Source organism: Marmota marmota, unplaced genomic scaffold (assembly GCF_001458135.2).
Source record: "Marmota marmota marmota unplaced genomic scaffold, marMar, whole genome shotgun sequence".
Classification (NCBI taxonomy): Eukaryota; Metazoa; Chordata; class Mammalia; order Rodentia; family Sciuridae; genus Marmota; species Marmota marmota.
This window is the reverse complement of record NW_026000205.1, coordinates 1,213,332-1,234,565: the sequence shown is the minus strand read 5'-3', so window position 1 is coordinate 1,234,565 and position 21,234 is coordinate 1,213,332. Positions and strand designations below refer to the sequence as shown.

Sequence of the window (21,234 nt, the reverse complement as noted above, 5' to 3'; positions counted from 1 at the left end):
GCCGCCTCCATTACCAATGAGACTTTCTGGCGGGGTTGCGGTGGGCGGGCCGTGGACCCTCCGGTATAAGGCGGTCCCGGGGGAGTGAGGAGAAAGGGGGGGGTCTCGGCGGCCGGAGGAGGAGTAGTTGCGGGTGAAGATGGCGGCAGCCGAGGCCGCGAACTGCATCATGGAGGTGAGTGCCTGGAGTACCGCTGGGGGCGGGAGAAGGCTTGGGGTCGGTGTTTTATGCCTGCGTTGTGGGGAAGGGGCCCTGAATCGGCGAATTGGGGCTGAAGGTCTCCAGCCTTACTGAGGGGGCGCCGCATGCCCTAGATTCAGGGATATCGTCTGAGGTAGGGGGTTTCTTAGGTTTCAGGGGCTTCCAGCACCCTGCCGAACTTAGGGGATCCTTCCCCCTCCCACGTGGAGAAGGGCTGGGGGCGCTTCCGGCCGAGCCCCCACGTGGCCGCGGCGCGGTGGGTGGGGAGGGGGTGTGCCGATCCCGGTGGCCCGGCGGGCTCCACGTGCAGGACAAAGGCCCCGCCCCCGGCCGGGGGAGGGGCGCCCGAGGGGGGGCGAGAAGGAGGCTGCGACCCTCTATCTTAAGTCCCCAGTCCTCCCCCATAGGGACCGGACTCTCACCTTGGACCAGAATTTATCTGGGGCCCTTCACGACGTAGGGAGTCTCTTGGGAGAGGCAGTGCTTCTCGACCCTCCGTAACCCCCTTCCTGGGTCTGGGGGCTTCTGCTGGGGCATCGGTCCATGTTTCATGTACCCTGCTGTGGGATGGAAGGAAGAAGAATTAGTCCCCCGCCCCTCCCCTTTTCTTTTCCTCGATTCTCCCCATTCTGGGGCTCTAGGAGCTGGGGGGGATGGGGCATGCCCCTGTGACCTCCCTTTGGGTGGTGGTGGGGCATCTAGACAGTGGAGATCCTTCCCGATAAGTGCCTTGCACCCCCTTGTGGCCATTTCTGAGTATGTGGGAGGGACATCTTTTTCATGGGGCGTGGCCCAAAGCCCACCTTCTGTTTGGAGCCCTCTCGGATGGGCAGAGGGAGGGAAGGAATTGTGGTGGGTTATAGACTGCAGGCTTTGCCTCCTCTTGGAGACCTTTCTCTCCCTGTGGCTTTTGTGAGGGTAGGACCTCCCACTTCCAAAATCCTGTGGGGGTCCTGAGCCTGGAACCTGAAATGGTTTCCAGTGAGGTTTGCTTCTTGTGCAGCCCTATGGGGGAGGGTCCAGTATTGTGTTTCAAGCCGTCTTGGGCCCGGTTGTAGGTTGTCTGATGGTGATATCGGTGGTATTGAGAAATGGGCCCCAGGGAGAAATCCCCTCAGCAGCCACTCTTCTTATAGGCTCCTTACTGGCTTGGGAGAATTGGAGAAGGGGCTTAGAGCTCCTAGGGTCATGGCCGGTGACTTGGCCTTTCTTGAAGTTTTAGTTGGTGGTCACATCCAAAAAGACATAATCCAATGGGATTTTGTCCTTCTACCCCTTATCTTGTAGCATTCTCTGGATGGGGAGGTCAGTTCTTGAGATACATGCCACATGCCAATGGGGGTAGCTCCCAGGGGTGGTCACTCTTTGAGTGCCCACCCATTGGTTGTCCCCCCCACCCCCACCGGTCTAGAGGCGGTATGGATACAGGAAATATCCAGAGATTGATTTTTAATCTTAGCCCTACACCTGACTTCAGGGCCTGGAGTGGGTGTGTGAATGAAGGAGATGGGCTCTGATTTCCCAGGGCACATTCTGGAGCCCTGTCATTTCCCATTCCCTGGGATGCAGCCTTCCTAGGAGGGGGTAATGAGTGAGGAAACAGGTTCCAGCCGGCTTACTTTAGGCCTCCTGAATCTAAGGCAGGAGCCAGAGTCTGGGGTACCAGCTGTGGTGGGGGTGCCTAAGTACCACACCTCTTATCTCAGATAAGAGACTGGTTTGCAGAGGTGGCAGGGGCCCAGAGTGCATTCCCTGCCAGACCCCTCCCTCCAGCTATTCCTGGCACCCAGGATGGGGGTGTGTGTCAGGAAGTGTCACTTAATCTGGGGGGATTAGGTGATGAGGGGGGAGCGACAGCTGGCTGTGTCCATGTGCCTGGTTGTGCCAGTTCCTCTGGACTGGATGGTGGGGTACATGTTCAGCTGCCTGGCCAGAGAGGGGCAACATGGGGGTGGGCCGCCATCTCTCCAGCCACAGCTGGGATAGGAGACCCCCTTACTTCTCCTTCCACCTCTCCCATCCCTTCCTGAATACAGTCCTGCCTCTTAGCTTGCTCCCTCTGCCACCACTCCCCATGAAGGAAAAGCAAAATTGCAGGAAACCCACTGCCCTAAAGAGCCTGGTCCCCTGGCCCGGCCCTCTCCCAGCCACTCCCAGTAGCTAATCCTTTCTCCCTGTTACTCTCTCCTAGAATTTTGTAGCCACCTTGGCTAATGGGATGAGCCTCCAGCCGCCTCTTGAAGAAGTAAATATCCTTTTGTGAGACCCTTTCCCACCTCCACATAAATATATCTTGCCACACATCTGGCCCTTCCCAGAGGTCTAACCATGATCCCTCTTGCTTCAAATCAATTTATTCCATGCCCACAAAACACTTAGTACAGACCCCTCCAGGTGCTTCCCAGCTGGCCCCCCCAATACTGTGGCTACTTCCTTAACTCCGTTTCCAGCCCCCCTTTGCCCTTCCCTGTGTCTGCCCCAGTTCTGCCTTCCCTTCCCCTCCCCAGCTGTGGGCTGAGCTAGAAACGGGGGCAGAGAGTCTGGAGAGATGGTAGGCGTGGCTGAGGTATTGGGGTACTCCCCTGGATGGTGCTCTGGGGTGGGTCCTAGAAGTGGAAAATGGGATTGTTAGGTTTGGGGGTTCCTGGGGAGGAAAAATGGCAGGCGGGGGCTGTAGGGTTGTCCTGGTATGACTGGGGATTCTATATTACTCTTCGGGGAAAAGCAGGGACCCAGAGGTTTAAGAGGCTGTGGTGAGCCCAGATTTGACCCATGCTCCCATCTGCCCTCTCCCAGGTTTCCTGTGGTCAGGCAGAAAGCAGTGAGAAGCCCAATGCTGAGGATATGACGTCCAAAGACTACTACTTTGACTCATACGCCCACTTTGGCATCCACGAGGTGAGTGTGGACTGCTCCTAAGGCTGACGAATCTTTAGGGGGTTTTGGGGAGGGGTAGAAGTTAATTTTTCATGCATGCACACTCCTTCCCTTGGCATCCTGCCATCCCTCTACCCCTCTACTGCGCCTGCGAGGCCCACAACACGGGTCTCGCCCAGCCGTTGCCTTGGAGACCTAGGTTAGCCAGGCTCTCTGCAGGCCGCTTTCCAGCAGCTGGGATGGGAATGCGCATGCGTATGGAGACCTCAGCTGGAGGTCAGGGCCTTCGGGCCTCTGCCGCCCTCTAGTGACTTAGCAGTGGAGCTGTGCCCCAACTGCTCCTGCCCTGCCGGTTTCTAGTCCCTTTCCTTTGAGACCGAAGTTCTCAAATACAGCTGAGGTGGCATTCTAAGGAATGCCCATTCCCTTCTTCAGCCTTTTGTAAAATTTATAGTTGGGGACTAAGTGTATAGTTCAGTGGTAGAGTGCTTCCCTAGCATGTATGAGGTCCTGGGTTCCATACCCAGCACTGCAAAAAATAAGTAAAATTGTATTAAAATATACTTAGCATAAAATTATTGCTTTTTAAGCATACAGTTTTACTGAGGAGGTTTTTTTATATATATATTTATTTTTTAGATGTAGCTGGACATCCAGTATCTGTTGATTTCATTTTTATGTGGTGTTGAGGATCAAACCCAAGGCCTCACACATGCTAGGTGAGCGCTCTACCACTGAGCCACAACCCCAGCCCTACTGAGGAATTTTGAAAGCTTTGGATCACTGGGGCTTAGGTGACAATGCTAGAATCTGGGAGTTTTCTCCATTATGTCTGATTTTACAAGTAGAGAAACAGGTGCATAGAAGGGAAATGATTTTTTCAAGAGGTCTAAGGTCTGGTTCTGTGTACTTGTCAGTGTGTTGGAGGCCAGGGCACTGTTTTCCAACTGTGGATGTGGACTTCTTAACAACTTTATATCCCCCATCCCCAGGAGATGCTGAAAGATGAGGTACGCACCCTCACATATCGCAACTCCATGTTTCACAACCGGCACCTCTTCAAGGACAAGGTGGTCCTGGATGTGGGCTCAGGCACAGGAATCCTCTGCATGTTTGCTGCCAAAGCCGGAGCCCGAAAGGTCATTGGGGTGAGTCTTCTAGGTCACTGGGTGGGACTGGGTCTGGGGGATGGAGAGGGGTGCCCATGGGAGTTCAGGGACTGGATGGAGGGGGATGGGGACCAAGGATGGGACTGGGAGGGTCTCACCCTCCCTTCTTCCTGGGCCTTCAGATCGAGTGTTCCAGTATCTCTGATTATGCTGTGAAGATCGTCAAAGCCAACAAGTTAGACCATGGTGAGCCCAGGAAGAGAATGGGTTTGTGGGGATGGAGTGGGAGATTTCAGCTTCCCCATGGCCCTCAGGAAAGAAGTGGGAGATGATGGCTATTCCTTACCTGTGGTTTTCTTGGCTCCCAGCAGCCTGAGAATCTGTTTCAAAGTTGCAAGGTTGAGGCTTCTTTCTTGAGTTTGTTGTTTTTTTGTTTTTTATTTGTTTGGGGTTGGGGGATACTGAGGAACAAACCCAGAGGCAGTTTACCACTGAACCACATCCCAGCCCTTTTTATATTTTTGAGACAGAGTCTAGCTAAGTTGCTGAGGCTGGCCTTGAACTAGGATTCCTCCTGCTTCAGCCTCCCAAGTTGCTGAGGTTACACACATGCACTCTTTGTCTGGCTCTAGCACTTCATTCTTAAAATTAGGGCAGAAAGTGATTTCTAAATAGAGTCATGGGGCCCACGGTGAGAAGTCTCCCTTGTGCCCCTCAGTTGTCTCTGAGTTTATTAATGCTTCCTTCCAGAGAACTCTACACTTATAAGCAGATATTCATATAAATGCTTTTGCATTTACCTGCATAGTTTTTACACAAATAGCATTTCCTACTCCAGTACTGGGAATTAAACTCAGGAGTGTTTTACCACTGAGCTACACACCAGCCCTTTTTATTTATTTTGAGATAGGGTCTTGCTGAGGCTGGTCTTGAACTTCAAATCTTTCTGCCTCAGCCTTCCAAGTAAGTGGGATGACAGGCACATACCACCATTCCTGGCCACAAATAGCATTTCATACAAGTCTGTTCCTTTTTGGGGGTTTGCGTGTGTGTTTTTCCTGCTTATTGTGTAGTTTAACATATCTAAGGATGTTGAGCATTTCTTTATAACAGCTACTGAGCTACTCTTATCCACATGTATCTCAGTTGTTGTTGTTGTGGGGTTTTTTTTTTTAATATTTATTTTTTAGGTGTAGATGGACACAACACAATACCTTTATTTTTATGTGGTGCTGAGAATCAAACCCGGGTTCTGCCCGAGCTAGGCGAGTGTGCTCTACTGCTGAGCCACAATCCCAGCCCCCTCAGTTTTTTTTAATCAGTCTCTTATAGGCATTTAAGCCTCTCTGAACATTTTTTGCCCCTCAGCACATACTGTTGTTTCACACCCAAACTAGTATTTGTGGAGAATCAGTTTATAAAAGTAGAATTCTTGGGTTAAAATTATGAGTTAGTGTGTTGGATTGACACTGCCAAATGCCTTGGCGTTCCTACCAGCAGAGACACGGGGTGGGGACATGAGAAGATGGTAGGTTTTCCAGATGTGTAGCCTTCTGGGAACTGGAGTGATGGGTTGTTTTGTTTTGTTTTGTTTATAGTATTGAAGATTGAACCCAGGGTTGGCACATGCTAGGCAAGCATTCTGCCATGAGCTACATCACAGCTCTTGGGGGTTTTTTTTTTGAGGGGGGGGGTGGTTAAGAGACTATTGTAATGCACCCATTAGTGCCTATCACTAGCTTGTAAGTATTCTTCCATTTAAGGCAAGTCCTCACTGATCACTGATTCCTTACTTGATATCCAGGGCATATAAAATTTTTATTCCTGCCTCAAAAGTGTCCAGAGTGAGTGTTTGCGTTGTAACTCAGTGGTAGAGTATTTATTTAGCATGTGCAAGGGCCTGGATTCAGCAATGCAAAATAAAAGAACAAAAAATTCAGAGTAATATATGAATTTGAATATAGTTAAGATGCTGTGGTTCTGCTAAGGTTTTTGAAGATTTTCCAAGCTAGCCCCCAGCCCTTTGTCTTGAAGGCAAGGGCTGCCCCAGTGGGGTCCCAGGCTCTAGACCTCTGGGGGGAGGGGCATAGGCTGGCCTCCCTGGGGTTCATTGTGGTCACCTCTTTACCCTGCAGTGGTAACCATCATCAAGGGGAAGGTGGAAGAGGTGGAGTTGCCTGTGGAAAAGGTGGACATCATCATTAGCGAGTGGATGGGCTATTGCCTCTTCTATGAGTCCATGCTCAACACTGTGCTCTACGCCCGTGACAAGTGGCTGGTGAGGCCTATGTGGGGCTGGGAGATGCAGGTCCTACAGGCTGGTGTCCAGGGAGAAAATCCAAACCACGCAAGTCTTTCCAATAGAGAATTGCATACAAGGGTTGATTGCATATCTGTTGGAAAGCACAAAATAGGTGTGACAATGACAGGGAGGAAAGAGCATCAGGACAAAGTTAGTATTCAGAAGAAACCATCCCAGGCAAAGCAGGAGAGGAGACTAAAGGAAGATTGGGAGGGAGCCCTATAAATCTGGGGAGAAGAGCATTCTGGGCAGAGGGAACAGCCGCTGCAAAGGTCCTGGGGCAAGAGTGTGCTCGACATGTAGAATAGAGGGCAGAGAGCAGAAGAAGCTGAGATTAGAGGACAGGGGTGGGAGGGTGGTACATATCTTACAGAGCCTTTTTGGGTCCCCATGAGAGTTTGCTTTTCCTCTTGGAGGGTCTGGGAGGGTTCTGAGGATTGCTTGGGTGCTCTGGGCACCCTCTTATGACCCTATCAGAATAACCTCAGGATAAGGGTGGCAATGAGGGCAACTGAGGAGTCCAGGTGGGAGGTGACAGGGGCTCAGAGCAGGGTGGGAGCACAGGGTGGGCGGAGACACTAAAAGAGGAGGGTCTGGGGCAACACACAGCCCCCACCCTTCATGCTTACTCCACCCCTCTGCAGGCTCCTGATGGTCTTATCTTCCCAGACCGGGCCACATTATATGTGACAGCCATCGAGGACCGACAGTACAAAGACTACAAGATCCACTGTGAGCTCGGGGCCAAGGAGCTGGTGGGGTGGGTCGGGTGAGGCCTAGGGCCTGGACTTCCGCGCGCTCACCCTTTTTCCCCACCTGCCTTCCCAGGGTGGGAGAACGTGTATGGCTTTGACATGTCCTGCATCAAAGATGTGGCCATCAAGGAGCCCCTAGTGGATGTGGTGGACCCTAAGCAGCTGGTCACCAATGCCTGCCTCATAAAGGTAGGGGGGTGTCTCTCAGCGTTGAAACCAAAGAAGGGGCCATCACCTGGCCATCAGCCTGAGATCTCTGAGCCTGTCTGACCTGTCCACCAAGGTGGTGCTAGAGGCTCAGAGAAGCCACTTCATCTGTTAAAAATTTTTGAGCCCTGCTATGTGAGCCAGGCAGATGCTGGGGGCCTCAAACAGCACTGCACTGCGGGCCATCCCTCCCTAGGCAGCTAGAACACAGCACATGGGGAACACGGGAAGCTCAGGGCCATGAGTGAGCTGAGACCGCACAGTGAACCAGAGAGGAAATATCAGGATTGCACTGGACATGATGCAGGCAGAGCCAGTGGCAGGAGGGGCTGACGTAGACTAGGAGGATGCTTATTAAAGGATCAAGGCAGGGACTCCACCAGCCAATCCCTGAGAACAATGGGACTCTCAGAGTGTCCTAAGCAGGGGTTTGATGTGATTAGATGGTCACTGTCTTCAAAGGGTTGTATGGGCCGTGGCAGAGTGAGGGCAAAAGCAGTGGGCCAGTAAGGAGGCTGCCACAGCTGAGGGGTGGCGGCGTCTGGGCAGGTGGTGTCAAGGGGATGTGTGGGTTATGGGCAGAGTTGGAGTCTGGATGTGGGAGAGAAAGGGGCGAGGAATCTGATAGATGCTCCAAGTTTTGTGTTTGGCTACTGGATTGGATGGTGGGGAACAGGAACAGGCAGGATGAGCGATGAGTGCACCGAGACCAGAGTCTACCTAGGAAGACCAGTGGGGGCTAAAAGGATCCCAAGGCGAGGCCCCAGGGGCACAGCGCTGAGCAGGCTGGAGCTCACAGGGCCTATCACACAGGAGGTGGACATCTACACCGTGAAGGTGGAAGACCTGACCTTCACCTCCCCCTTCTGCCTGCAAGTGAAGCGGAACGACTATGTGCACGCCCTGGTGGCCTACTTCAACATTGAGTTCACCCGCTGCCACAAGAGGACCGGCTTCTCCACTAGTGAGAGCCCATGGTGGCGGGGGCAGGCGGGTGGTCCCCAGCCAGCCTTGAGGTGTATGTTGATAGAAGTGTGCAGAGGGAACCCTTAGCCCCCATTCCAATGCTGGCTCTGCCACCCAGTGGCCATGTGGCTTAGGAGTGACCTGGGTGCTATGTCCCCCTTTCCTTATCCACAAAATACAGACAACAGTCCCTGTATCCAAGGTTTGGTGGGGATAAAGTGGTTCCTGGCCAGTGCTGACCAGTTAGCATGCAGTTTTCTGTCACGGGGTGTGTGTTCAAGCAGGGGCCAAGGCTCAAGGATGGGAACAGGCAGCAGGCCAAGGCTGGCCACATGTGGCTGACCCACCTCCGCCCCCAGGCCCTGAGTCCCCGTATACGCACTGGAAGCAGACGGTGTTCTACATGGAGGACTACCTTACGGTGAAGACGGGAGAGGAGATCTTCGGCACCATTGGCATGAGGCCCAATGCCAAGAACAATGTGAGGCTTTCGGGAGCTGCTGGGGGCGGGTCCCTATGCCCCTGAGCCCATCTCTATAAAGCCAGGTCCTGGTGACCGAGTCTTGATCAGGTTGAGGCCCCTGTTCTTGAAAAGGGAGACATTGATATTGTACACCCCATATGGAGGCCCTCTGTCAAGCTGGGTGTGGGGTCAAAGTGGCCTGAGGTAGAGCTGCCAGTGGTCACCATTGAGGTGTGGGGTACAAGAGAGAAGATTTGGGGTTTTTCTTTCTCCCTTTTTCCTTCTGAGCATATGGCAAGATGGAGCCATCAACTGAGACTTGGGGCTGGGGACAGGTGTAGGGCACCATTGGGAAGGCCCAGCATGGCCATTCTGAAGCTGGAAGATGCCAAGTGGGTGGGAGGATGAAGGTTCTAGAATTTGGAGATGGAAGAGTGGTCAGGGCTGGATGTGTCCATCCAAGGCTATAGTGCATGAGGCTGGGAGCTCCTATGGTAGTGACAGTGATCTGGGAGCAGTCCAAGGTCACACCACTTTGTAAGTCAATAATGTAAAGCAGCCAGGCTCCCTGGGGAGGTTAGGTGCTGCCCTTCATCCCCCAGAAGATGCATGTCACAGTGTGAAGACAATTTTGGTTGTCACTAGAGAAGTGGCATCTCATGGGTAGAGACCAGGGATGTAGCTGAGAATCCCACAGTATTTGGGACAGTCCTCACAACAAATCTGGCCCTAAATTGCAGTGGTGCCCGGATGGAGAACCAAGATTAAAGTGATGGATACACAAAGAGAAGAGTCATTTGGACTATTGGTGACTTTGTCCCAGCCTTGCCAGACAAGCCAGCTGGGGGTGGGTGGGGCCTTCCAGGAAGCTTGGGGGAAGGGAAAGTGGTGGCAGTGGTTGGAACCATCAGGTTTTCTGGAGGGCCTGGTGCAATGGCGGGTGCCTGTAATCCAGCCTCTCTGGAGGCTGAGGCAGGAGGATCACGAGTTCAAAGCCAGCCTCAGCAATTTATCGAGGCCCTAAGCAGTGAGACCCTGTCTTTAAATAAAATATACAGAAGAGCTGGGGATGTGGCTCAATGGTTAAGTGCCTCTGGGTTCAAAACCAGGTTCCAAAGAAAAAAAAGTTTAGCTGGAGGATGGGGGCTTAAATTCTCCTCATTAAAAAGAAGGAAAAAAATAACTTGCTGATGGGATTGGACAGGTGGGGGAAAGTGTGATTCAGGAGACCAGCAGTTTCTAAGCTCTGGCAGATTTGACTGGGAACTTTGTGGGCTTGGAGATGTCATGTGGAGCTGTCACTTGAGTTGGGACACATGTTGGAGTTGGGACTCAGTTGGAGTCACTTGCACGGAAGTGGGCTAAAAGGATCCCATAAGGAGGGTACACAAGACAGCCTGCTCTGAGGACTGGGGACAGGAATGTGCCAGGTCTGCATCCTGCACCTCATAGTTGGGCTCTACCTGCCCTGCCCCTCACAGCCTCCCTCTCCCCACAGCGTGACCTGGACTTCACCATTGACCTGGACTTCAAAGGCCAGCTGTGTGAGCTGTCCTGCTCCACCGACTACCGGATGCGCTGAGGCGACACTCGGCTTTCTCCTGCCCTCGCCGGCCGGCCCTGCACAGGCCCAGGGGCTGCGGCGTTCTTAGGCGGTTTTGGGGTCCCCCTTCTCTCCCTCCCTCCTGCAGAAGGGGGTTTTAGGGGCCTGGGCTGGGGGGATGGGGAGGGCACATCGTGACTGTGTTTTTTCATAACTTATGTTTTTATATGGTTGCATTTACGCCAATAAATCCTCAGCTGGGACCTGGTGTGGTGTCCTGGGCAGAGTGGGTTGGGGTTCTCTTCACAGGTGCTGAGGTAGCAGCCTGAGCAGCTGAGAGGACTGAGACTTGATGCCTGGGACTCTGCCCCCATCCTCTTGTCTCTAGGCTAGAAGCTCCTGTCTCTTGGGCTCTCTGCCCTCCAGAGTTCTAGGGTCTGTGTCCCAACTCTTCTCTGTTGTCTCTTGGGGCTGGCACTGGGCAGGGCTTCTGTTCTAGTTTTGCTGGGCTGAGGGTGGGGTTGGATTCCCAGCACAGCTGGGCCCTTAGGCTTCCCAGAACCCTGCCCCACCCTCTCAGCACCACATTGTCACTCGGGCTGTTTTTTCCTGTCCAGGAGCCTCCAAGGCCAGGCCAGGCAGGGTTGACTGGAAACAAGTGGGCCCCGTCTTCTCCACCTGGGTAAACTGAGTCAAGAGGGCAGTGGGGGGGTGTTCCTTGGCAGGGGATGTGCCCCTTCTTCCTTCACCAACTCTGCTTGGAGCTTGGGTTTGGGGAGTTGCTCTCCACGGAGGTCGCTGGCAGGACTTACCCAGTTAACAGAGATGGAACTGCCTTCTCATACCTCCGCATTTTGCCTCACTGTGGTGGTGGACTCTACACCAGCCCTTCCACTGCATGTCATTCAGAGTAGCTCTCCCCACCCCTGCTGTCCACCCCACCTGGATGGCCAGGGCATTTTAACAATTTCTACCGCCCTGGCTACACGTGCTTAGGTGCAGCAGGTGCCCCAGACCTGCAGATACGGCCCCTGTTACACCTTAGTCCTTTTCCGGGGTTATGCTAGGGCCAGACGCCCCTTTTCCACTTGTCCCACGTTGCTGGTCTTCTGCACTTCCGCCCAGATTCTAGGATCCTCCTTGAAGGTGATGAGAGTGAAGTCGATTCCCACCCGCCTCCGTTTCTGTCACTATTTGCAGGTGTCAGCTGCCCCGCCACACTTTCCTGACGTATTTAGGGGGTCTAAGGAGCGTAGCATGGCTCTGCACACTCAGGGGTCAGGGTGGAGTCCTGCCCCTCTAGCGCGGGGTGCCACTTGGCTTTAGTCTTCTCTGGGAAGTGGGGACCCGCCCTGATTTCACACTCTACAGTGGGCGCTCAGGGTTTATCCGGGAAGGGGCCTCCACGGTACCCCGCCCGCTTAATCCACAGTTTACCAGACTTTGACCTGCTCCCCACCGCGATGACCGCCCACATCCTCATGCTGTTGCTCCTCACCTCTGCTCTAGGGGACTCGGCCTCCGCAGGCAGGTGAGAAAGGCCAGTAGCGGGAGGGAAGGAGACCACGAGGGGTGTGCGCCCTCTTCCAGTCGCTTTCCTCTTCTGCGGGCTGGGTAGGCGATCTGTAAGCGCGCCCCGCTTACTCTCGGAGTTGTGGGTGCCCCTCTGCACACCATATCTGAAGTGGGTTCTGCTTGAGCCCACTCTTCTACGCTCCCTCCTCAGGCGGCTCTGGTACCCGGTACCCCAGCACCGCGGCCGCCTCTGCTCCCTGGGCACATGTCAGACGCACCGCCTGCCGGAGATTATATACTGGCTGCGCTCTGCCTCCACCAAGGAGTCCTCGGGGAAGGCTGGCCGCAAGCCCCAGGACCCGCATAGCTATGGGCGCCGCCGGCGCGAGGCAGGAGCCCTGCTTCATCCCCAGGACCCAGGCCGTCAGCAAGGGGGCCAGGACAGTGCCCAGCTTATGGGGTGACCTCAGCACTTCTCTGCTCCTGCCCTGGCTTCAGTGTGTCCGCCTGTGTAGGAAGGCTACTATCCCCAAGTTTCTTCTCCCCTTGGGGTCGTCTTCCCCAGCCTCTCTCCAGACTGCGACTGGGCTGTACCCAGAACCAGCCTGGACAGAACACTAACGTCCAGAGCTTAATAAACCAAAGAGTTTCATGTTTGTCTTTGCTTGTCTGTGCCCATTTTATCCTCTCAATCTGGGACGGGTTTCTAATACTCTATGTTCCTTTTCCCTAACGGAAGTCCCTCATACTGTGTAACTTGAATTCAATCCGCTGTAGTGCCTTCTTTGTGCCAAATCAACCCATACATCTCTTCGTGGTTGTGTGGGTAGTTTTGGTGGACCCACCCGACCCCAAGCATCTCCTCCCTCTTATCACGCTGTACCCCGAGGTGGGTTGAAAGTTCTAAGCCAAGCCTCGTCTTCGAAGAGAAAGCAAAGTAAAACTCCTAGTCCATAGGACCAAGTTTAAGAATCCCAGGCTCCGAGCAAAAAAGCCGAATAAAGAAGGCCAAACTGGCGAATCAGGCTCGGCAGAAGGAAATTGAGGCCTGGGTACCCAACGGAGGAAGGGGATTGGACCTTATTTTTTGAAGGGGGCGGAGATAGAACGCGGAGGGAGTGGAACCGGGCGGGGATCGGAGGCCGAGCGCCGAAGGGGGCGGGATAAAATCTGGGACCTGAATACCCGGCTGGGCACACGCTAGGCCGAAATCGTGGTTTCTGGGTGTCGGGTGGTCCTGGGGTTCGGCAGGATTCCGGAGAACGACGGTCACCAAGTCGTGTACTTGTCGCACCCGGACTGGACATATGCCAGCGGAAGACTTGAGCTCTGAGCACAAAATCGGTGGGGCTGGGGATGTTCTCGATCTTGGTCCCCAGGATCTGATTGAAGACCCCTGACTTAGCGTAAGTATGGAACCGAAGGGGCCGAGCTCCTCTGGGGGCTGGAGGCCGGCGTCCTGGCTTGGGCGTGCGGGCTTCTCCATCCCTTGCCCTCAATGCTCTCCTCCGCTCGCGGCCTCAGCATCCCCGGTTGCGAGGCATGCGCAGTAAGGTTCTTCCCTCCTGGGTCCCCTCCAGTCCCTGGAGGGGGAAGGCACGCTGGGTCTCCCGGCAGCTGATGAATTTATAGACCCTGCCCACCCCTTTGGAGTGGGGAGCGGAAATGGGGTGGACAGTGCCAACGTCCGGCAGGTGTTCGTTTCATATGAACCCAAAACTGTTTTTCTTCGAGACCCAACTACCCGGGACCAGTTTCCCTCTCCCACCCCCGGTCTCGGAGTCTTACTGGGGGCGGGGGACACTGCCCTAGCTTCGCGTTCTCTGCAGAGCAACTAAAGGTGTTAGTGTGAGCGATCCTTCCCTCTTCTCTATGCGTTCACAGAGGTTCTCAATTGACGTCCCTCCCCCAACATCTTTAGGTCTCCAGCCAGGACCCTCAAGACCTCTCAGTTGCTTAGGAAAAGGTGAACAGTCCTATTTCCCAGGGTTAGCTGAAAGAAGGGGCTGGGGGCCTGTAGGCCTGGGAAGAAGAGATTTGGGTTTGGACCCTGGGTCTTAGGGAGGAGGCTTAAACCTGGACCCCTGGGTCTAGGGAGGAGGGATTGAGGATCCAGAGAATGTCTTTTTGCCCTCCCCCAGGTCCCGTGTGACATGGCTGAGGCCCACCAGGCTGTGAATTTCATGCCTTCGCTGACTTCGGACAGGGGTGAAGTGGAGCTCAGTGGCCCTATGTGGCAGGAGATCTACCTCTCTGGCCTGCGCTCTTGGAAGAGGCATCTCTTGAGATTCTGGGTGAGGAAGGCTGCTGGCTGGTTTCCTTCTGAGCATCCAATTTCTTGTCTCCCAGATGCCCAAGGCCCCCTTCTGGGTTTCTGTCCTCCCCTTCTGGGAACCTGGATGTCCACTTCAAGCACCCCTTCAGCCATTTCTCCGTGGCTGGTCTCTCTCTGGCATGCCCAGCCTTACCTACTGAGGACCCCTGTTCACCTGTCCTTACTTCCTGGATCCCATCACCACCCCGCCCTTCCCCACAGAATCCCCTGGAATCTCCACAACTTCTCTCTTCCTAATTGTTTTTATTTTTGTAGCTGGAGGTGGAACCTGGGCCTTACACATGCTAGGCAAGTTTAGGCTCCACTGCTGAGCCATACCCCAGTCCAGTCCCCCTCTCTTATGGCACACTTGTCACCTTTCCCTGTCCTCTAGCCTCCAGACAAGGTGCTCCTCATTCCAGAGCCCTGTTAAGATCTTGGCTGTCTCACACCTCAATCCTGAAGGCCCATCCTTTCCCCCAGCTCTTGCCTAGTGGGCCTGAGTGCCACTTCCTCTGATCCTAAAGCCCCATTAGCCCTCTGACATGAACCTCTAAAGGCCTGGGCCCTGCACTCCTTCACTCCCCGCTCTGCTACCTACCTCAGTGCTGGAAATAATTCTGACTCCCTGCCTCTACTGGTGCCCAGTGTCTGCCAGAACCTGGGTGGCCAGTTCTAGAAGTCTAGTACCATCGGTGTTCAGAGTCCCTCTGCTCCCAGGCTGAGAAGCTGGGTAGGGGGTGCTGATGTTAATTCAGGGGGCATCCCAGAAGGATCTCCAGAAGCTGGGATGTTTGGACAGGACAGGCTGGATTGCATCTCTGTGGCTGTACTGGTTGTTAAATGGAGAGGTATCTGTTCTAGCTAAATCCCCAGAGAGTCCCCTTAGCCCTTCCCTGACCCCTGTGCCCCTGGCCAACTTAGCAACGATGGCCATGTGTTCCCTATAGTTAGATACATACACACACACACACACACACACACGTACATACACAGATAGACAAGTCACCCCTCTGTGTCCTTGTATTCTGCATCCACAGATGCGAAATTATTACAAAAAAATTGCACCTCTACTGAACATGTATAGGCTTTTTTTTGTCATTATTCCATGAAGAATAGGCTACACTGACTATTTACATAGCATTTCCATTGTATTAGGAATTACAAGTCATCTAGAGATACTGTGAAGTATACAGGCAGATGTATGAAGGTTATATGCAAATACCAGGCATTTTATATAAAGGACTTGAGCATCTGGGGATTTTGGCATCCTTGGGGGTCCAAAAAATATCAAAAGAAAACAGCATATAATTATGTACAGAAAGATGCACATATTTTAAAGTGGGCTTTCTTTACATTTTTGTAACACCCATGCAACTTTGCCAATCAGGATGGAATTGCCACCATTCTAGAATGTTCTTCTGCATCCCCAGCCTGCCTGCCAGGCAACTACTATTCAGATTTCTGTCTTATAGATTGACTCTTGTCTGGTGTCCAGTGTCTTCCCAGAACCTCGGTCACTGGTTCTAGCAGTCTAGTACCATCTGTGTTCAGAGTCCCTCTGCTCCCAGGCTGAGCGGTGGGGTAGGGGGTGCTGAAGTTCGTTCAGGGGGCAGCCCAGAAGGATCTCCAGAAGCTGGGAAGTTTGGTACAGTGCTGATGTCACACTATAAACTACTTAGACTGCTGCCCTGCATTTGACCTGAGTCCCTTTTCAGCGTCCGTGTCCCCTCTGCCCAGTTCCCCCCAACACCCTTACATTGGTTGCCATCCCTTAGCTACCTCTGTCCCCTGATGGTTACTTGGAACTCTCATGTCCTTCATCTTCCACTGTAGGACCCCACAAGACACTGGGAGCTGCAGCTCCTGTTGGTCCCAATGAATGGCCCGTGCCTCAGCTCACCAGAGCAACAGTTCTACAAACTTATCACTGAGCCTCACTTTCTTCATTCATGAAATGGGACTGTGACAGTCGCTGACCCCAGGGATTGTTGTAAACACTGTTTGGCACAGGGCTTGGCTTACTGAAGCGACAATTTCAGTTTCAATCTGTGTGTGTGTGTATATATGTGTGAGTGTGAGTGACATGGGGATTAAACCCAGTGGTGCACTACCAATGGGCCACATCCCCACCCCTTTATATTTTGGGACAGGTTCTCAGTAAGTTGCCAAGTCCCTGGAAGCACAGGGATCTTGTCCCTGTGTCTGGCTCTCTAGATTACTTTAAATACCTAATATAATGTGATGCTGTGAAAATAGTCGTTACACCATATTGTTTTGGGAGTAAGGAAAAGAAAAAGGAGTCTGTATATATTCAGTAAAGATGTGATTTTTTTCTAATATTTTTGATCTGTGGTTGGTGGAACCCACAAATGTGGAACCCACAGATTCAGAGGACTGGATATATAACTTCACAGAGTTGTTCAGAGGAATTAAAGAGTTAATAATGGGGGGCTGGAGTTGTGGCTCAGTGGTAGAGCCCTCATCTAGCACGTGCAAGGCCCTGGGTTCGATCCTCAGCACCACATAAAAATAAAATAAAGGTACTGTGTCCAACTAAAATAAAATATTTTTTTTTAAAAAAAGAGTTAACAACAGGGCCGGGGATGTGGCTCCGTGGTGGAGTGCTGGTCTAGCATGCACAAGGCCCTGAGTTCCATTCCCAGCACTGCAAAAAAAATTAAAAAATAAATGAATAAATAATAGTTAATCCTTGTAAGCGACCCATAGAAGGTAGTAAGTACTCACTAAAGGTTAGTGGTCCTGGGGCTGGGGCGGTAGCTCAGTGGCAGAGCACTTGCCTTGCAAGTGTGAGGCACTGGGTTCGATCCTCAGTACCACATAAAATAAATAAGATAAAGGCATGCTGTCCGTCTACACCTACAAAAAAAAAAAAAAGGTTAGTGATCCCACCAGGTGTGGGGGTACATGCCTGTAATCCCAGCGGCTTGGGAGGCCATGGCAGGATCCCAAGTTCAAAGCCAGCCTCAGCAGCGGCAACTCAGGGAGACCCTGTCTTTAAATAAAATACAAAAAACGATGTGGCTTTGTGGTTAAGCACCCTTGGTTTCAATCCCCAGTACAAAAAAAAAAAATAGGGAATGTGGTTCAGTGGTCAAGTGCCCTTGAGTTCAATCCATGGTACCAGCGCCGCAAAAAAAAAAAAAAAGAAGAAGTTTGTGCTCCCTTCCATGCTTTCTGGGAATCTATTAGTCAGCAGAGTTGTCACTCATTCCTCATTTGCCCCATGACCAGATAGTTCTAGAAATTCTAGAAGGCATCCTAAGCTCCAGACCTGCCTCTGTACAGGGATCTGTTTACTCTTTTGATGGTTTACCTTTGAGGTCCTGCCTTAGGGAATCCTTCTCCAGAGACCTCCCTGATGTCCACAGCCCTGCCACCATGGGGCTCCTTTTTCTTGTCCTACTGCCACAAGCACTCACTTGGTCCAGGATTTACCTCCCCAACCCAGGACCCAGGTCTTCATTCCCTGGCTGGATCCTGAGCACCCAGCCCAGGGCCTGACAAATACCTGAGAATGAGGTAAAGCAGGTGCTCAGAGGAGTGGACAGGTAATGGAACAGACGCCCTTTCCTCCCCACAGAATGACTTTCTCACGGGTGTGTTCCCTGCCACCCCCCTCAGCTGGCTCTTCCTCTTCAGTGCCATCCAGCTTGCCTGGTTCCTCCAGCTTGATCCTTCTCTAGGATTGATGGAGAAGATTAAAGAACTGCTGCCAGACTGGTGAGGTTCCCCCCTTCATCCCAGTAACCTCCCCAGTCCTTCTCCTCCTATCATAAGTTTTTCTGTCATTATGGTGTGCCTGCCAGAGAAAAATAACCTGAAACTTTGGGTCCAATTCCTAAAGGTACAGCATCAGAAAAAAGAGGTGACCTCTACTCTGCATATTTTCTTTCTGGCTCTTTTTGTTAAAAGGGATGGTGACAAACTAGAAAATGTCCAGACATGGTTATATATACTAATAGAATTATGAGCTCGGTCAGTCTCTGGTTATGTAGTCTTAGTCAAGAGAACTCATGCCCACCTGTAATCCCAGTGACTTGGAGGCTGAACAGGACTGAAAGTTTGAGACCAACCTCAGCAATTTAGTGAGTCCCTAAGCAACTTAGTGAGACCCTGTCTCAAAATTTTAAAATATATTTTTTATTTTGATATAAAATAAAAATGTGAAAATATCAGTGGCAAAACATCCATAGGTATAATCCCCAGTATCAAAAAGAGAGAGAGAGAGAGAGAGAGAGAGACTTCGCTATTCTCTGTTTTCAAGGTCAAGATCGTCATCTATAAAATAGAGATTATAATTAATTCTTTTTTTTTTTTCTTTAAAGTTAATCACCTGAAGTTCTTTTTTAAAATATATTTTTTGGGGCTGGGATTGTGGCTTAGCGTTAGAGCGCTCACCTCGCACGGGTGGGACCTGGGTTCAATCCTCAGCACCACATAAAAAAAATAAAGGCATTGTGTTGTGTCCATCTACACCTAAAAAATAAAAAAAAATAATAAGATAAAATATATTGTGGGGGGCTGGGGATATAGCTCAGTTGGTAGAGTGCTTGCCTTGCATGCACAAGGCCCTGGGTTCAATCCCCCGCACTACAAAAAAAGAATAAATAAATAAATAAAGCCATGATTATCTTTAAAAAAATAAAATATTTTTTTTTTAGTTGTAGATGGACACAACATCTTTATTTATTTTATTTTTATGTGGTGCTGAGGATCAAACCCAGTGCCTCACATGTGCTAGGCAAGCGCTCTACCACTGAGCTAGAACCCCAGATCAATCACAATTAATTCTTAAGATTCTTTTTTTTTTAAGAGAGAGAGAGAGAGAGAGACAGAATTTTAATATTTGTTTTTTTAGTTATTGGCGGACACAACATCTTTGTTTGTATGTGGTGCTGAGGATCGAACCCGGGCCGCACGCATGCCAGGCAAGCGCGCTACCGCTTGAGCCACATCCCCAGCCCCAATTCTTAAGATTCTTGAAAGAGTTAATCAAAATCATGTATGTGGTATATACACTAGCACCAGGAGGCTACTAAATCAAGTTATCTTTGCACTATTATCCTTGCCATCAAATTTAGGAAAGGTTTGAAAAACAGAGACAGGTGAAGTGGTACTAGGTTCTGATCCTGATACTTGGATTAGTCTTCACATGAGGAAGAAGGTTCAGGTTTTGTGCAAGTGGCCTAACGGGGCAGATCAAGGATCAGATGTAAAAATTTGTTTTTATTTGTCTTTTCTTTCTTTCTTCTTTCAATTGAACTCAGGAGTGCTTTACCACTGAGCTACATCCCCAGCCCTTTTTATTCTTTTATTTTGAGACAGTCTCACTAATTGCCCAGGCTGGTCTCAAACTTGCTATTCTTCTGTCTCAGCCTCCCAAGTAGCTGAGATTACATTGTGTGCCATAGCGCCCAGCTAGATGTAGACATTTCTAGGAAGGTTAGATTTATGCAGTCTTCAGAGAGGAAGTGATTTAACCCTAGTCCTCTGGGTGAGATTTTTCTCACCTGTGTATCCCAACTTCGCAAATGTTGACAGTGTTTCTTGAACTTGAGCTGTATTGGAATGTGCATGAATGTGCATTTCCAACCAGGTCCCGGAGTTCACAGGTGCTGCCACCTTAGGGTATAATTTCCTGTGAGGGAGAAGTCTCCCCTCAACAGAACTAATTGGTCTGGCTTATTAAGCATCTACCATTTTCTGTGAAAAGTGATTTTAGAAGCTTGATGACACCAGTCACTGGCACATGCCTGTAATTCTAGAGACTCAAGAGGCTGAGGCAGGAGGGTCCAAAGTTTGCAGCCAGCCTCAGCAACTTAGCAAGAACCTGTCTCAAAATAAAAAGCTCTGGAATGTATCTCAATGGTAAAGCGCCCCTAGATTCAAAGCCCAGTAACAAAAAGAAGAGGGAGAAAGAGAGGGAAAGGGCAACTTAGTGAGAAGGGGGAGGGGGAGCGGCAGGGGAGGAGGAGGAGGAGGAAGCCACTTGCTTCCACCACAATGTGGGGCAGGGGACACAGGAGGCTCCCACCCACATCAGATGAGGAAAAAAAGGACTTCTCTGTCTGATTTAATTGTATTAAGACACCCCTCCGCAGCCAGAAGCCCAGAGCAGGGCGGGAGGCGCTGAGGGGAGGGAGGTCCGAAGCCAAGAGACCCAAGCCAGCTTTGCTCTCTCCCTCCAGGGGTGGACAGCACCATAGGCTCCGGGGTGTTCTGGCAGCTGCGCTGTTTGCCTCGTGTCTGTGGGGAGCCCTGATCTTCACACTTCACGTGGCCTTGAGGCTGCTTCTGTCCTACCACGGCTGGCTTCTTGAACCCCACGAAGCCATGTCCTCAACCACCAAGACCTGGCTGGTATGTGAGGGGACCCATATACCATGCACTCTCAGGACACATTCTCTGGTCGCTCTCTGCGGACCTCTGTCCCCCCTTAGTGTCTCTTTCTTCCTTTCCTCTTCTCTCTCTCTCTCTCTCATTTACCTTTCTACGTCTGTGTACCATTCACTCTGATTTGCCCACCACCCCCTCCGGCCTCATTGCGATCTAACGCCTTGTAACCTCTCCCCCTCCCCCCGCCTCCTTCCCCCAGGCCCTGGTCCGCATATTCTCTGGCCGCCACCCGGTGCTCTTCAGTTATCAGCGCTCGCTGCCGCGCCAGCCGGTGCCCTCGGTGCAGGACACTGTGCGCAAGGTGCTTCTGGAACCGGGGATGGGGTGGGGGGTAGGAGGCGGCCGGGGGCGTGACTCGGTCTTCTCCGCCCTCCCTCATCAGTATCTGGAGTCTGTCCGACCTGTCCTCTCCGACGAGGACTTCGACTGGACGACGGGGCTGGCCCAGGAGTTCCTGAAGCTGCAGGCGTCGCTGCTGCAGTGGTACCTGTGGCTCAAGTCCTGGTGGGCGTCCAATTACGTGAGTCCCGCGCGAGGCCCCACTTGGAAGGCAAAGGTTCC

The 21,234-nt window shown here is 51.9% G+C and overlaps 3 protein-coding genes across 6 annotated transcripts in view; all 3 read left to right on the top strand.

The window, feature by feature from the left end:
• The first annotated feature begins 14 nt into the window (after positions 1-14).
• On the top strand, positions 15-12,599 carry Prmt1 (protein arginine methyltransferase 1). 4 transcript variants are annotated; one of them, XM_015496521.2, is made up of 12 exons: positions 73-175; positions 2,394-2,447; positions 2,999-3,100; positions 4,072-4,227; positions 4,371-4,434; positions 6,324-6,466; positions 7,135-7,222; positions 7,319-7,434; positions 8,266-8,416; positions 8,778-8,899; positions 10,380-11,955; positions 12,151-12,599. In XM_015496521.2, the coding sequence occupies exons 1-11, from the start codon at positions 140-142 to the stop codon at positions 10,461-10,463; spliced, it is 1,116 nt and encodes a 371-aa protein (XP_015352007.1). In that variant the 5' UTR covers positions 73-139; the 3' UTR covers positions 10,464-11,955; positions 12,151-12,599. The 4 variants fall into 4 exon arrangements, with proteins under 4 accessions (XP_015352008.1, XP_015352007.1, XP_048646483.1 ...); XM_048790526.1 differs by lacking the exon at positions 73-175 and adding an exon at positions 2,653-2,753 and having other exon boundaries at positions 2,408-2,451; XM_015496522.2 differs by lacking the exon at positions 2,394-2,447 and having other exon boundaries at positions 15-175.
• On the top strand, positions 11,888-12,403 carry Adm5 (adrenomedullin 5 (putative)). Its single transcript, XM_015496964.2, has 2 exons — positions 11,888-11,955; positions 12,151-12,403. The coding sequence occupies exons 1-2, from the start codon at positions 11,888-11,890 to the stop codon at positions 12,401-12,403; spliced, it is 321 nt and encodes a 106-aa protein (XP_015352450.2).
• A 462-nt stretch (positions 12,600-13,061) lies between the features above and the next one.
• Cpt1c (carnitine palmitoyltransferase 1C) overlaps positions 13,062-21,234 on the top strand; it is a 23,910-nt gene continuing 15,737 nt past the window's right edge. The window contains 6 exon segments of the mRNA XM_015496520.2: positions 13,062-13,345; positions 14,081-14,233; positions 17,858-17,997; positions 20,466-20,637; positions 20,873-20,974; positions 21,056-21,193. Of these exon segments, the coding sequence (XP_015352006.1) occupies positions 14,093-14,233; positions 17,858-17,997; positions 20,466-20,637; positions 20,873-20,974; positions 21,056-21,193 (693 nt within the window). The 5' untranslated portion in view covers positions 13,062-13,345; positions 14,081-14,092.

Excerpts from the sequence above, each read along its gene's own strand:
- Prmt1 (XM_015496521.2), top strand. The coding sequence starts at position 140 with ATGGCGGCAGCCGAGGCCGCGAACTGCATCATGGAG. Across the intron at positions 4,435-6,323 it reads AGCCAACAAGTTAGACCATG|TGGTAACCATCATCAAGGGG; the intron begins GTGAGCCCAGGA and ends TTTACCCTGCAG. Across the intron at positions 7,223-7,318 it reads CAAAGACTACAAGATCCACT|GGTGGGAGAACGTGTATGGC; the intron begins GTGAGCTCGGGG and ends CTGCCTTCCCAG.
- Adm5 (XM_015496964.2), top strand. The coding sequence starts at position 11,888 with ATGACCGCCCACATCCTCATGCTGTTGCTCCTCACCTCTGCTCTAGGG. Across the intron at positions 11,956-12,150 it reads GACTCGGCCTCCGCAGGCAG|GCGGCTCTGGTACCCGGTAC; the intron begins GTGAGAAAGGCC and ends CTCCCTCCTCAG.